Source organism: Acanthochromis polyacanthus, chromosome 19 (genome assembly GCF_021347895.1).
Source record: "Acanthochromis polyacanthus isolate Apoly-LR-REF ecotype Palm Island chromosome 19, KAUST_Apoly_ChrSc, whole genome shotgun sequence".
NCBI lineage: Eukaryota > Metazoa > Chordata > Actinopteri > Pomacentridae > Acanthochromis > Acanthochromis polyacanthus.
In genome coordinates, this window is record NC_067131.1 from 5,739,349 (window position 1) to 5,751,906 (window position 12,558).

The window sequence follows — 12,558 nt, forward strand, 5'->3', positions numbered from 1 at the left end:
TGAGATGTTATACTGCATAAAACAAACATACATTATAAGTGTATCTGGAGAGCATAGAATAATTTTCCGCTAATAAAAGGATGTGGTAAAACCAAGCTTTTATTGTTGCACATCTTTAGCATGTAGCAGAGCGAAATGTGAGAGTCAAAACCACAGTTAAGTGCACAAGCAGAGCTCCATCATGACATGTAGTTACGAGCAGCTGTTTATGAAAGTTACTGACCATAATTTGATGGAAAAGGCTCAAGAATCAGGGACGTCAGCAAATCTTTTCCAGGGATAAATAACAAGTTCAATATGTGCTGGGAGTAAGACAATGACACAACACCCCCAAAATTATGAAATATTATACCAATGAAACCAAAATGAGTAAATATCATCAGTTATTTGAGCAAAACTGGATACTACCTACTCTAAAGCCCATACATTCATCAGTGTGTGCAGACATATAGTCAAAATCTCTAGTATAAAGTAAGTCTCTGACATAAAGTACAGATGCATCACATGATTAGCACTCATTCTAAAACTGACCAGCCCATTATTGATCCACGTGGTCACTGATACAGCACATTAATGTGGAGACGAGCTCGCTTTGACAGGAGTTTTATCTCAGCTCATTATGTTTGTGATGATGAGCTGGGATACGGGCAAGAGTGTGTTTATTATATTGTGTGCAGTACATTTGTAGTTTTCAGTCTGAAATATATCCAAGCTGGGACAATAAAAACATTTTTTGTGTATTATGCCACACTTACTTTTCACATAGTTCAGTGTGTTGTGATATTTTATGATTTAACAAATGAAAAAAAATAAATATGGGATGTGTGAATCAAATTTAAGAGCTAACAAAGATAAGATCAGACGGCCTAACATGTCAGCTGAAGTTATGAGTGCACTAAGTAATCCTGTGGAAAGCGGCAACCCAACCAAGGCCTATGGAGCCCGTATAAGACATGAGACAGGAAGTTCATTCCCCCTCTCTTCGTCTGCACTCGTGAGTTGAAACTTAGGGCACGCTGAAAGCCCTCCAGTGCAGCCCACTATTACATCCACTCCATCCCCTGTGAAACTTATGTACATTAAAAGCGAGGAAAAGGGGGAAGTATGTCATACTTTTTTATTTCACTGCTTTTAGAACCGGACAACACTGAATTTTCATACATTTCATTGAATACATTATGCCATATTCATATGCTAAATATAGGTGCAAATGTAGATGTGAAAGAACCATTCAGCTGTTTACCATGTTCCACAGATGAGCATGTAACTCCAGTCTAAATACAACTACACATCCATTAGATTACATTTGAAGTATATTTTATTGTGTATTTGAAAGATTAACTGAACACTGTGCTAATAATGAGTACATGTGTTAGATGTGTCACCACTCACAACTTCTAATGATGTTTTAACGACAGCATTTTAATCTAATGTTCAAAGAACTGTTATAATTTCAAACAATGTTCCAATAAGGTAAAATGTCAGAGCAGATTGTTTTATTTGGAACATTTAGAAGACATTTGGGGAATGCTGTCAGACTGGTCTTCCCCTCATTCTTCCCTCTACTTTCCTGTCTGTCTCTCTACTAAAACCTGTCCAATAAAGCCAACAAAAGGCCCAAAAAACAAGAAAACTTGACAGGCTGAACAAAAGCAGACAGGAGAACAAACAAAAGAGGACTGAAGGTCAAGGAAAAAGAGACTGAACATGAGGACAAACTGGCAGAGTACAAAGGAAGATGCTGGGCTGTTTATAGACAGCTGAAAACAATTGGGGCAGTCAAAAAAGGAGGGACAAGAGGAGCAATTAGAAACACAAGAGACACAGTAAGACCTTTAAAAATGGTCACAAAACCGCAAATAACCTGAACAAAACAAATTTTAGCTTAGAGGAGAGACCAAATTATTTTACCATCAGGCCAAATTTCGACAATACTGGCTGTTGTTTGACATGAAGTTTGAGGATACAGGGCATAAATGATTAAAAAAATGCAGGCCTGTGCAGCTAATTACGATAATTAGCATGGAGAGCTGTAGCACAACTTGCTGTTAGTCAAAAGAAAAAATAAATCGCTGACGATACATTACAGATCAGCAAACATCACTGCATCATCAGTGTGGTCACCTGCCTGTATGTTCCAATCAGTTTGTAATGAGTCAGTGTGAGCCCTCACCTCCTTTTGTAGGACATCAGCGGGGCATTTTGTTGTGTTTGAATTACAGATGTGAACACACAAAAGGTCCTGTCAGTGTTAAATTGACAGTGAATTCAATCTCTTCTTAAACTTTACATCTAGTCCGTATACGGAATACTCCAAATTGAAAAGAGAGTGACTAAAAACACAGAAGCAGACACAACATAGATAATGGAGAAAGCCTTGTCGATTTTTTTGCCATCCTGGTCCAGTAGCCGGGCTTCTCCTCCTCCTTGCCGCTGCTGAGTCGAGTCATTTTTCTGTCGATCTCCCCAAGCTCATCTGAGAGCTTTTCCAAGGAAAGAGACACCTCGGTCAGCTGGCTGCTGATGCCCTGCAGTAGGGATTTAGTCAACAGGTAATGAACAAGATCATAGATTATGTGACCCTGTTAGATGCTTTATTCAGTTTCTGTTATATTCTGATTAAAATAAAAGGTTGACTCCTTCAAACTGCAAACAAATCATCTTGCTTTTACTACATCATGTTTTAAAGTGGGAGCCATGCTCAAAGAACTGAAAAATTCCATCTACAAAAACACCAACAGCAGCATCTTTTCTATGAAAACATAGTTCATGTCAACTTTACTTCTTCCATTTGTGTAAACCAAAGAGCAAAGGAATGTGGTTCTAACCTCTTTGGGCACAGATGTTTCATCATCAGATGCACAGTGAAAACGTTTCTTCATCCCTGGAAGGACATAACAGACACTTACACATTTAAGCAATGATATGAAAGTGATTATTATTCCATGAGTGAACATAGTAAGTCTTTATGTCAGTGTAATCTCACCTCTGAAACAGCTGTGGAAGTTGCCTTTGTCCAGTTTGTCCTCATGGCTCTCATTCAAGCTTTGGTCTCTGTCAGTCTCATCATCCTGGAAGTCTTTCTCCATCAGATACATCACAAAAATGGTCTCGATGACGCTGATCATCATCATACCAAAAACCCCAATGCAGTAGGTCGCTGAGAAGAGTAAAAAGCATCATTAATGTGGACAAATCACTACTCATTGAGTCAGTATGTGATGTTCTTGCTCTATGAAGAGCAGTCCAATAAAATCAGGACTCTTTACCTATAAGGGGGATCCTGTCTGTTGAGGTAGGCAGAATTTCATTGAGAATAAGCTGCATCACTGTGACAGCAAGCAGCACAGTGACCTTGAAACTGAGCTTCTCACCACCTCTGTGGGAGATGAGGAGGGAGGCCAAGTCCAGACACAAGAAGAAGAAGACAGGCAGCAAGAAGTTGGCAACGTAGAGGACAGACCTTCTCTTCATGGTGATCTGTGAAAAGATGTGTCAGATGTTTGATTATATTCCTCCTACATGTTTGACATCAGCAGATATGTAGTACACAAGTTATCACAACACTTCAGATAAGTAAAATAGCAATGCGATTAGATTTTTGGTGAAAGGAAAAGCAGTTTTTGCAGCAGGACACTGTAAAAAGCTATGAAGCAGACATTGTACATACTGAGCCATTTTAGCTCAGAATTAATTGAAACCAACATCTTTTAGAATCGGCCAAATTTCAGCCAGACATGAAGATTGAGGGTTTTCTGTGTCTGTTTTGAAGTTAGTTACCTTGTACGTCTCTGTTGCTTGCACTTCCTCCCTTTGAGTGTTTTCCCACTTTTACTGATTAACTGAATTGCCCTTATTAGATTCACCTTTGTTGTGTTTTCTCAGTATTCTGTCTGCATGTTGTGTTGCCTTTGAGTTGCCCGTTTGTTTCTTCACCTACCCTGGTTATCTATTTCTTCCAAAATCAGCTACGTCTTTCCCTGGTTACTTTCTGACAAAACAAACTGACCATCCTCCAAGCAGTACCCCAGTAGGCTATTGTGGTCCTAGTTAGTATCCAGGAGACTAGCAACAGCTTCTAAGCCAGCTAGCCATTGGCCTGCTAGCCTCCTGTCAGTTTTAGAGTTTTACAGCCTGCAGTCTGCTAGCTTCTAGACTGTCCTTATGTTTGTCCCTCTTGTTGGGCCTTCCACCTGAAATTTTTGACTCTTAAGTTTAGTTTTGTCTGTTCATCTGTGTTCACCCTCCTGTCAGCCCATCTGTGTCTTATGTCTGTTTAGCCCCATGTACAATTCTACAATTTCATTTAGCAGACGCTTTTGTCCAAAGTGATGTACAACACAAGCGAGAATTCAGACATAAGGAAAAACCTGTAGTAAGTGCAAAAAGTGCAAAAAGTGCTTCAAGTGCGATTGGTCAAAGGTGTTGCCATCAAGTTGCAGACGAAGTGCCAACCACCTGCACCCCACCACCCCTTTTTTTTGTTTTTTTTGTTTTTTCAACTTTGTTAGTGCTAAATAAGTGCTGGGTTTTGGACCACCTGACTTATTCTACCCCCAAGGTGGAGTCGGATTAAGTGCCTAGGTGTTCTCTGAACAACTGAGTCTTCAATTGTCTCTTAAAAGTAGAAAGGGACTCAGCAGAACGGACAGAGTTTGGTAGTTTGTTCCACCATTTGGGAACAACAGAGAAGAGTCTGGTTAGAGATTTCAAGCCGTGCTGGGCTGGAAGCACCAGGCGTCTCTCGCAGGCAGAGCGAAGTGGGCGTGAAGGGGAGTAGACCTGGATCAGGGAATCCAGGTAGGCTGGGGCTGTTCTTGTAAATGTTTTGTAAGCCAGGAGGAGAGTTTTGAATTTGATTCTGGCTGCAACTGTAAGCCAGTGAAGGGAGATGAACAGGGGAGTGACATGAGCTCTTTTGGGCTGGTTGAAGACCAGACGTGCTGCTGCATTCTGGATCATCTGTAGAGGTTTGACTGTACATGCAGGGAGACCTGCCAGAAGAGAGTTGCAGTAATCAATGCGTGACATCACAAGAGCCTGAACCAGAAGTTGTGTGGCCTGTTGGGTCAGGAAGGGTCTGATCTTCCTGATGTTGTAGAGGGCATAACGACAAGATCGAGAATCTGAGGCCACGTGAACCTTAAAGGTCAGCTGGTCATCAATCACGACACCCAGGTTTCTGGCTGAGTTTGTGGGCACAAGTAGGCTCGAGTGAAGTTGGACACTGATCTGAGGCTGAACAGATGGACAAGTTGGAAAGACCATGAGTTCAGTCTTAGACAGATTTAGCTGAAGGTGCCGTTCCTTCATCCATGTGGAGATATCAGCCAGACATGCTGATATCCGAGCTGAAATTGTTGTGTCGTCAGGTGGAAAAGAGAGGAAAAGCTGAGTGTCGTCAGCATAACAGTGGTAGGAGAAGCCATGGGAGCGGATCACTGCACCAAGTGAGATGGTGCACAGAGAGAAGAGTAAGGGACCAAGCACTGACCCCTGAGGGACTCGTGTTGATGTAGCTTTGTGGGTTTGGATTCTGAATTTTGGGCTCTGTTTATCTTTATTTGCCTGGATCTCAGCTGATTGCTGTTTGTTTTCCTGTCAAACTTTATTGTCACCTTTCTCTAAGTTTAATTAACTTTTCTTTTGCTACCATAACCTGCCTGATCGCTTTCTCGGTTAAAGTGGACAAATCTGTGCTAAAGGAACAGTTTCTACTTCTGTGTGTGTCTGCACCTAGAAATACTTACAACATAAAGAATCTTGGTTTTGTTGTGAACAGTTTTTTCAGTGACTGTCAAACTGACAAACAGCCACTCGTACTGTGAGCGCATCACTTCACGAGACCACTCTGTGATCTCTGTATTGTTCTCATTGGAAATTAACTCGATGTCTTTATCTGAAAAGAAAAAAATAACTGTGAGGTTTCATAGAAGATCAACAATGAAAGAATGAAAGTGGTAGCATCTGATGAGGTGTGTTCCAAGAGTCCATTGACAGCACATATGAACCAACACGTTAGAGGCTCACCAGAGTGCATGAGGGACTTGAAAGTGAGGTTGCAGGTCTGAATGTCGAAGGGGAATTTGTAACCGGTCATCTTGCAGGTGCTGAACACCACCTGATCATTCCTATATTCGACTGAGCCATTATTATTAATGTAGAGATAAGGACTTGAAATGACTTTGTTATCGATCCTGTACAGGAAAAAATGAGACAGACACACATTATGTCAAATGCTTGTGTGTAACTGAATCTTACATAGTGAGCATCTGTGATAAACTGTAAAACATAAATTCAGGTTCAGTTTTCTAATACGAGCGTTTTTCTTTCCCACAAATTTACATCAGTGGTTCTTTAATATTGAAAATGATATCCACAAAGTAGATATCATATAATTTACTCACATATCTTCAATAATTACATCCGGCATCCACAAAAGATGAGTCGGAACTGTCATATGTTCAAGTCCACAAAACTGATCTGGCGACCACCGAATGTGCTCGTTGTTCCATTTCTGCACAGATAGAAGCAGTTTCAGTGGGAGGTGTGCAGGTTGTGGCAAAAGCAATTAAATAAAGGATGAAAAGATGCAAGGTAAAAGTAATAATGTGCCACAATAGGGGAGCAAGTGTTAAGCAAGAGAAAGCTCACCAAATAAATCCACAAGTAAGTGACAAAAGTCTGCTCGCTCTCTCTCTATGGGCAAAGAAATACAGAGTGTGAAAATGTTTCCACTTAAAATATTTAATCTCACATTAAACACAGACAGCGTTTAGTGGACGGGTAGCATCATTCTCACTGTAGCCAGCCATAGCGACTGGAAGTTAAAGACAAAAAAAGAAATAGAACAAAACAAACTGACAGCTTGCATGAAGTTGTATTTTTTCTTCTGACTCACAGAAGTTCACACATTATCTATGGTGACTATTATGAGTTCAAATCAAGCGCTGCAGAGGCGACAGCATCTATGCATGCTGTTATTATTGATGTTGCAATAGTGCATTGCATTTATTTGGCAAAAATTAAAATGTCAGAAAATGTGCCATGTTGGAGATGATCTCCGACACTTGAAGGATATTATCAGTTTATTTAAACGTGGTTTTTGTGGCTCTGTGGGTTGGGCCAACTTTTCACTCGCCACCTCTTTTCAAAGACCCGCACCAAACAGCGAATATGTGACAATGAATGCAAACTTTCAACAGCTTTCAGAATGCTTTACAGGAGTTATTCCAAACGCTTGGAGAAACCGCATGAAAAGCCGTTGTGGCAAACTGCACACATCTGTCAGCACCAGACTTTAGAATGTAAGCAGATCTTTTAAAGACAGTACAAACTAGTGTAGGCTTGGTATAAGACGAAGAAGGGAATGCTATTTTTTAATTTATTTTTTGGCCAGTACAACTATCCACAGCACATAACACTGATTCATAAAGGTTTTGGAATAACCTGTTTCATGAAGAAAACAACAGAGAAAATGTACAAGAAAATTTGACATGAAAGCTTGAATAACTTACCACATCTAGAATGGCATAGATCATCATGGCGATATATACCCGTGTACGTGAGCTGTGGTCTCTAACTGGCCGGCTCAGGGTGTATTTAGGCCTGTCTTTTGTCAGATTCAGGTAGTTTATAACCGCTTGAAAACTGCAGTTAGTGCCTCTGTTCACTTCATTATCTGAAATGATATTAAGAGACATACCCTATCAAAGAGTTCCTTCATCACGGGGAAAAAGTAAGGAAATGCGACTTCCATGCTCTCATTGCTGCTTTTCAAACAGGACATCAGGGCTACTGCATGTCCTCAAACTTGTTTATAATTTGCTGAAATGAACACACAGTAGGTGGGACAGTGAATGGAACTGCTGGGAAATGACTCATAAATTACTGCACTATCATCTTCATTTTTAAAAAAAAATCTACCTTCAATTTCCTGAAAGATGTTGCTGGGCTCGTTTTCATGGATGTCGTCTGGTAGCCCTGCACTGGACGTCTTTCCACCTGACACAAAAGAGGACACAGGTACATTCTCAGTATAATTTCTGTGCAGACAAATCTCCTGCTTTACATTAAAAAAAGAGTCACTGTTAAAGTTACAGTTTTGGAATTCATCCGCAACTGAAATAGACAAAATTTGTCAGGTTTAAACTGCTGGTTGTATTTTAATTTTTTTCCCTACCTTTTGCAAAAAATAAAAAATACACAGTAGGACCCATAGATGCTATGCAATACAGATGCCAGCCAATTTTAGCAATTGAAGACAATTTAAAATGTCACTTTCCATTCACCTGCACTATTTTGGGGTGGCAACAGATGTTTAACTGAAATATTTTCATTATTAATCACTGCTAAAAACAGATGATGTTTCCTAATTTAAATAAAAATCAGCACAGAAGATCAGTGGAAAAACAGGATTAGTGACAGAGGGGATTTCTCAGTTTACCTGCATGCATTATACTGATTTTTATTCAGCTTACCTGTGAAAAGAGGCAGAAAGAAGAAGAAACCTGTAAGCATCATGGCTGTGAGAGGTCTGTGAGCGTCCCTGTCGTCTCTGTGCTGTCTGGAGATGTTTCCAGCTATAATATAACTGGAAGAGGGCAGGGCAAATGTGATGACAGACCCTTTAGAAAGTTCTTGATGCAATGCTGCCAGGAACTGCCAACGCCCTCAGCAATCAACAACCTGTGGGCAGATCAGTTTTCCTATCAAACAACAGCTTTTTACTTCCCACTTCAATTACTGAAGCTGCTTGGTTTTTCAAAGCCGTTTAATGTAGGAGTTACATTAGAAGTTGGTTTTATTGAAGCTTTGGAGGTTGTCCAACCGCATAAGTGTCTGTGCAGAAAATAATAGGGATTTTGATGCTTTTGACGCTTTGCTTGCTTCTTCAGGAGTCTGTCTAAACTCACATTCATCCTGCAGCAGACATCACAGCAACCAGTAGCTCTCAGTGAGCTTTAGAAATGCTGCAGTTGCTCACAAAATCAGTGGATGGCACAGCCTGTAGCACACAAGGTAAAAAAGCTTCAGCTGATACATGGTTTCAAACTCCATGCATACAACAGTCCACAGAACAAACAGAAACAGCAGGAAACAAGAAGTTTTACCAAACTTGGACCGCCCGGCGACAAAGATGACCCCTGTGACCTTGAAAATGAGGTCACTGTCACCAAATGCGAACTTGGCCTGTGTCTTATTATGGTACACCTGTGTACCAAATATGGTGAGGCGACATCAATATTTTATCGAGTTATCGCGCGGAAACCAAATTGTTACAGACAAACAAGCAAGCAAGCAAGACCATGCAGCTGAAAACAATACCTTCCAGAAAACGCAGTTTTGCCGGGCGGTAATAAGTACATTGTGTCACGTCCAGCTCTTAGGTAATGATTTGGTTAGTTCCTGTTTTATTTTGATACTTCCTGTTATTTATTTATTTTATTTTATTAGTTTATTTGAACAGGGACAGTGCACACTAACCAACATTTCTGTAAATGTACCAGTTTTAGCTATAAAGCTAATTTCCAACTGTAGTCCCTGGGCAGATGAAAATGCCAGCAACAACATTAAATGTTTGTCTGCTTTCACACCTGTGTGGTTACCTGCACTGTCCTCATGTGCGTTTGAGTCCCTCCCCTGATTGTGATACACTGCATCTCCTCAGAGGAAAACACGGCTTTATGTAGTTAATACGTTTCTTAGGGACTTTTTTAAACCATGCGAAATACATAAAGATTGTTATTATAAGGTAGTGACATCTAAATCCATTATTGGAAATCATATCAGTCTATTAACACTAGTGTTCATACAGTGTATGCACTCACCAGCCACTTTATTAGGTACACCTGTTCAGTTGCTTGTTAACTCAAATATCTGATGAGCACATCACACGGCTGCAGATCAATGAATTTAAGCACGTAGACGTGGTCAAGACAACTCGCTGAATTCCAAACCAAGCATCAGAAGGGGGGGAGAAAGCGGCCTTAAGTGACTTCAACGTAGTATGGTTGTTGGTACCAGACGGGCTGGTCTGAGTATTTCAGAAACTGCTGATCTACTGGGGTTTTCATGCTCAACCATCTCTAGGGTTTACAGAAAGTGATCTGAAAAAGAGAAAATATCCAGTGAGCGCCAGTTGTGTGGACGAAAATGCCTTGTTGATGTGAGAGGTCAGAGGAGAATGGGGAGACTAGTTGGAGATGATAGAAAGGCAACAGTAAGTCAAATCACCACTCATTACATCCAAGGAATACAGAACACCATGTCTGAATGTACAACATGTCGAACCTTGAAGAGGATGGGCTACTGCAGCAGACGACCACACTGGGTGCCACTCATGTCAGCAAAGAACAGGAAACTGAGGCTACAATTGGCACAGGCTCACCAATATTGGACAACAGAAGATTTGAAAACCATTGAATGGTCTGATAAATCTCGATTTCAGCCGTGACATTCAGTTGGAACTGTCAGAATTTGGCATAAAACAACATGAGAGCATGGATCCATCCTGCCTTGTATCAACGGGTCAGGCTGCTGGTGGTGGTGGTGTAATGGTGTGTGAGATATTTTTTTGGCACACTCTTGGCCTTTTAGTCCCGACTGAGCATCGTTTAAACTCCACAGCCTACCTGAGTATTGTCGCTAATCGTGTCCATCCCTTTATTACCCCAGTGTACCCACCTTTTGAAGGCTACTTCCAGCAGGATACCGCACCATGCCACAAAGAAGCTCAAATCATCTCAGACTGGTTTCTTGAACTTGACAGTGAGTTCACTAAACTCCAGTGGCCTCCAGTCACCAGATGTCAATCCAGTAGAACCTTTGGGATGTGGTGGAACGGGAGATACGCATCATTGATGTGCAGCCAAAAAATCTGCAGCAACTGTGTGATGCTATCATGTTGATACGGATCAAAATCTCTGAGGAATGTTTCCAACACCTTATTGAAAGTAGCCACAAAGAATTAAGGCAGTTCTGAAGACAAAAGAGGTTCCAACATTTTACTAGCAAGGTGTACCTGATAAAGTGGTCAGTGAGCGTTTATTCAGATGTTACTCTGCACAAATCAAACATTCTCTCAGTCTTTGTAATAAATGTCCTCAGTGTATTTGGACAGCATAGAATCATTTTCCACAATAGCTTTGCTAATAGCAGGATGTGGAAAAATCAGGCTTTTATTATTTCACATTTTCGCTGTGCAGCAGAGAAATAAAACCACAGTGAAGTGCACAAGACATGAACAGAGCTCCATCAGAACAAGCAGATAGCAGCAGCTCTATAATAATCTTCTAATCATCTTAAAAATCATTCTTTTCTACTGATAATCTGCACGTTCAAAATTTGCTGAATGAAGCACTGAAGAGGAAAATGTACAGAAATTAAACTTGGTCACATTTCACCAAAAATAACCCAACCATTAATGACTAAATGAGTAATCAGGCTGCATGTTCCTGTGTCTCAGCACATTATCCACCTACACAATCAAAGCAGCAGCCTGATGAACTTAGTGCAGTGGTCAAGTATAGTCACATTTATTGACATTGATACACAACTGTGAGAACTACATCCTGTCATAACTTTGTCTATGAGCAACAACTGAACAACCTTTGAGTCGAATCCAGTGAACATTTATTACTCACCTGCTTAACAAGAGCGAATAAAGAATTTTGAGCATTTACGTCGTGTGTACTTTCAGAATCCGGTTTATTGTGTTTTTATGGACATTTATAGCAATTTTTGGTGCCCGCAAGGTGAGTTCATTTTGACCTGTGATTTTGGACATTTTCAAATTATTTGGATTTTGCATTTGAAGAACTTCAAAGGATGTTGATTACTGAGTATTATGCAGATCTTTACTACAGTTGATTGCTGTAAGTCTGACATCTACACCTCTTATGTAGACCTCAACTCCCAGCTGCTAGGTTCCGTATGAAAGTACATCTTTTCGGGGCAGCCGCCTCTCATGGATACACAATCCACTGGCTAAAGCATATAGCAAAGGAAAACCACCAGCTTCACCCCCAAGGCTCATGAACGTGGATGATGGGGTCACGTATTAAAAGGACACAAGATGCTATCCAGCTCACCATAGACGCTTGTGAACTCTGACTCAACAAATTCATGTAAAATGACAGAGAGCTACCAGAGATCACCTCCTGAATGAGAAACAAATGTAAATAGCCCGGACCTCTTATTCTATCATCTGCCCCTTAAGAGAGCTGTTGGGATTCAGTGGGACGTGGAGTCTGACCACTTTCAGATTGATGTCAGTCACAAGGATCTGCCTGCAACATGCCTTGAAGTTTTGTCCTTAGTGGCCTCCATGTCTGACCATCTGGGGTTTGTGGCATCAGTCCTACTCAAAGCAAAGATCATCCTCCAGGAGATGTGCTGGCGTGGTACAGACTGGAAAGATTCCCTGACAGACAACTTTTGTCCAAAATGGGAACAGTGGAGTGATCTGGCTGACCTAGATAATGTCACCATACCTTGCAAGTACTCACCTGCTGGTTTTGCAAAAGTGTCAAAGACAGAGCTGCACCATTCTCTGAT

At 40.9% G+C, this 12,558-nt stretch overlaps 2 protein-coding genes across 2 annotated transcripts in view; both read right to left on the reverse strand.

The window, feature by feature from the left end:
- Positions 1–12,558, reverse strand: part of LOC110948354 (5-hydroxytryptamine receptor 3A-like) — a 78,623-nt gene that overhangs the window by 20,399 nt on the left and 45,666 nt on the right. The gene's annotated exons all lie outside the window — the stretch shown is intronic.
- LOC127531129 (5-hydroxytryptamine receptor 3A-like) lies at positions 1,104–6,507 on the reverse strand. Its single transcript, XM_051939624.1, has 7 exons — positions 6,408–6,507; positions 6,031–6,197; positions 5,751–5,899; positions 3,270–3,480; positions 2,987–3,160; positions 2,829–2,884; positions 1,104–2,528 (listed from the first exon to the last, which is right to left on the reverse strand). The coding sequence occupies exons 1-7, from the start codon at positions 6,458–6,460 to the stop codon at positions 2,334–2,336; spliced, it is 1,005 nt and encodes a 334-aa protein (XP_051795584.1). The 5' UTR covers positions 6,461–6,507; the 3' UTR covers positions 1,104–2,333.

What these genes read in the sequence shown, in the direction of transcription:
- LOC127531129 (XM_051939624.1), bottom strand. Translation starts at nt 6,460, where the DNA reads ATGACAGTTCCGACTCATCTTTTGTGGATGCCGGATGTAATTATTGAA. An exon ending in CTTCCACAGCTGTTTCAGAG is followed by an intron (nt 2,885 to 2,986) that starts GTGAGATTACAC and finishes ATGTCCTTCCAG; the next exon opens with GGATGAAGAAACGTTTTCAC. An exon ending in AAACATCTGTGCCCAAAGAG is followed by an intron (nt 2,529 to 2,828) that starts GTTAGAACCACA and finishes TCCCTACTGCAG; the next exon opens with GGCATCAGCAGCCAGCTGAC.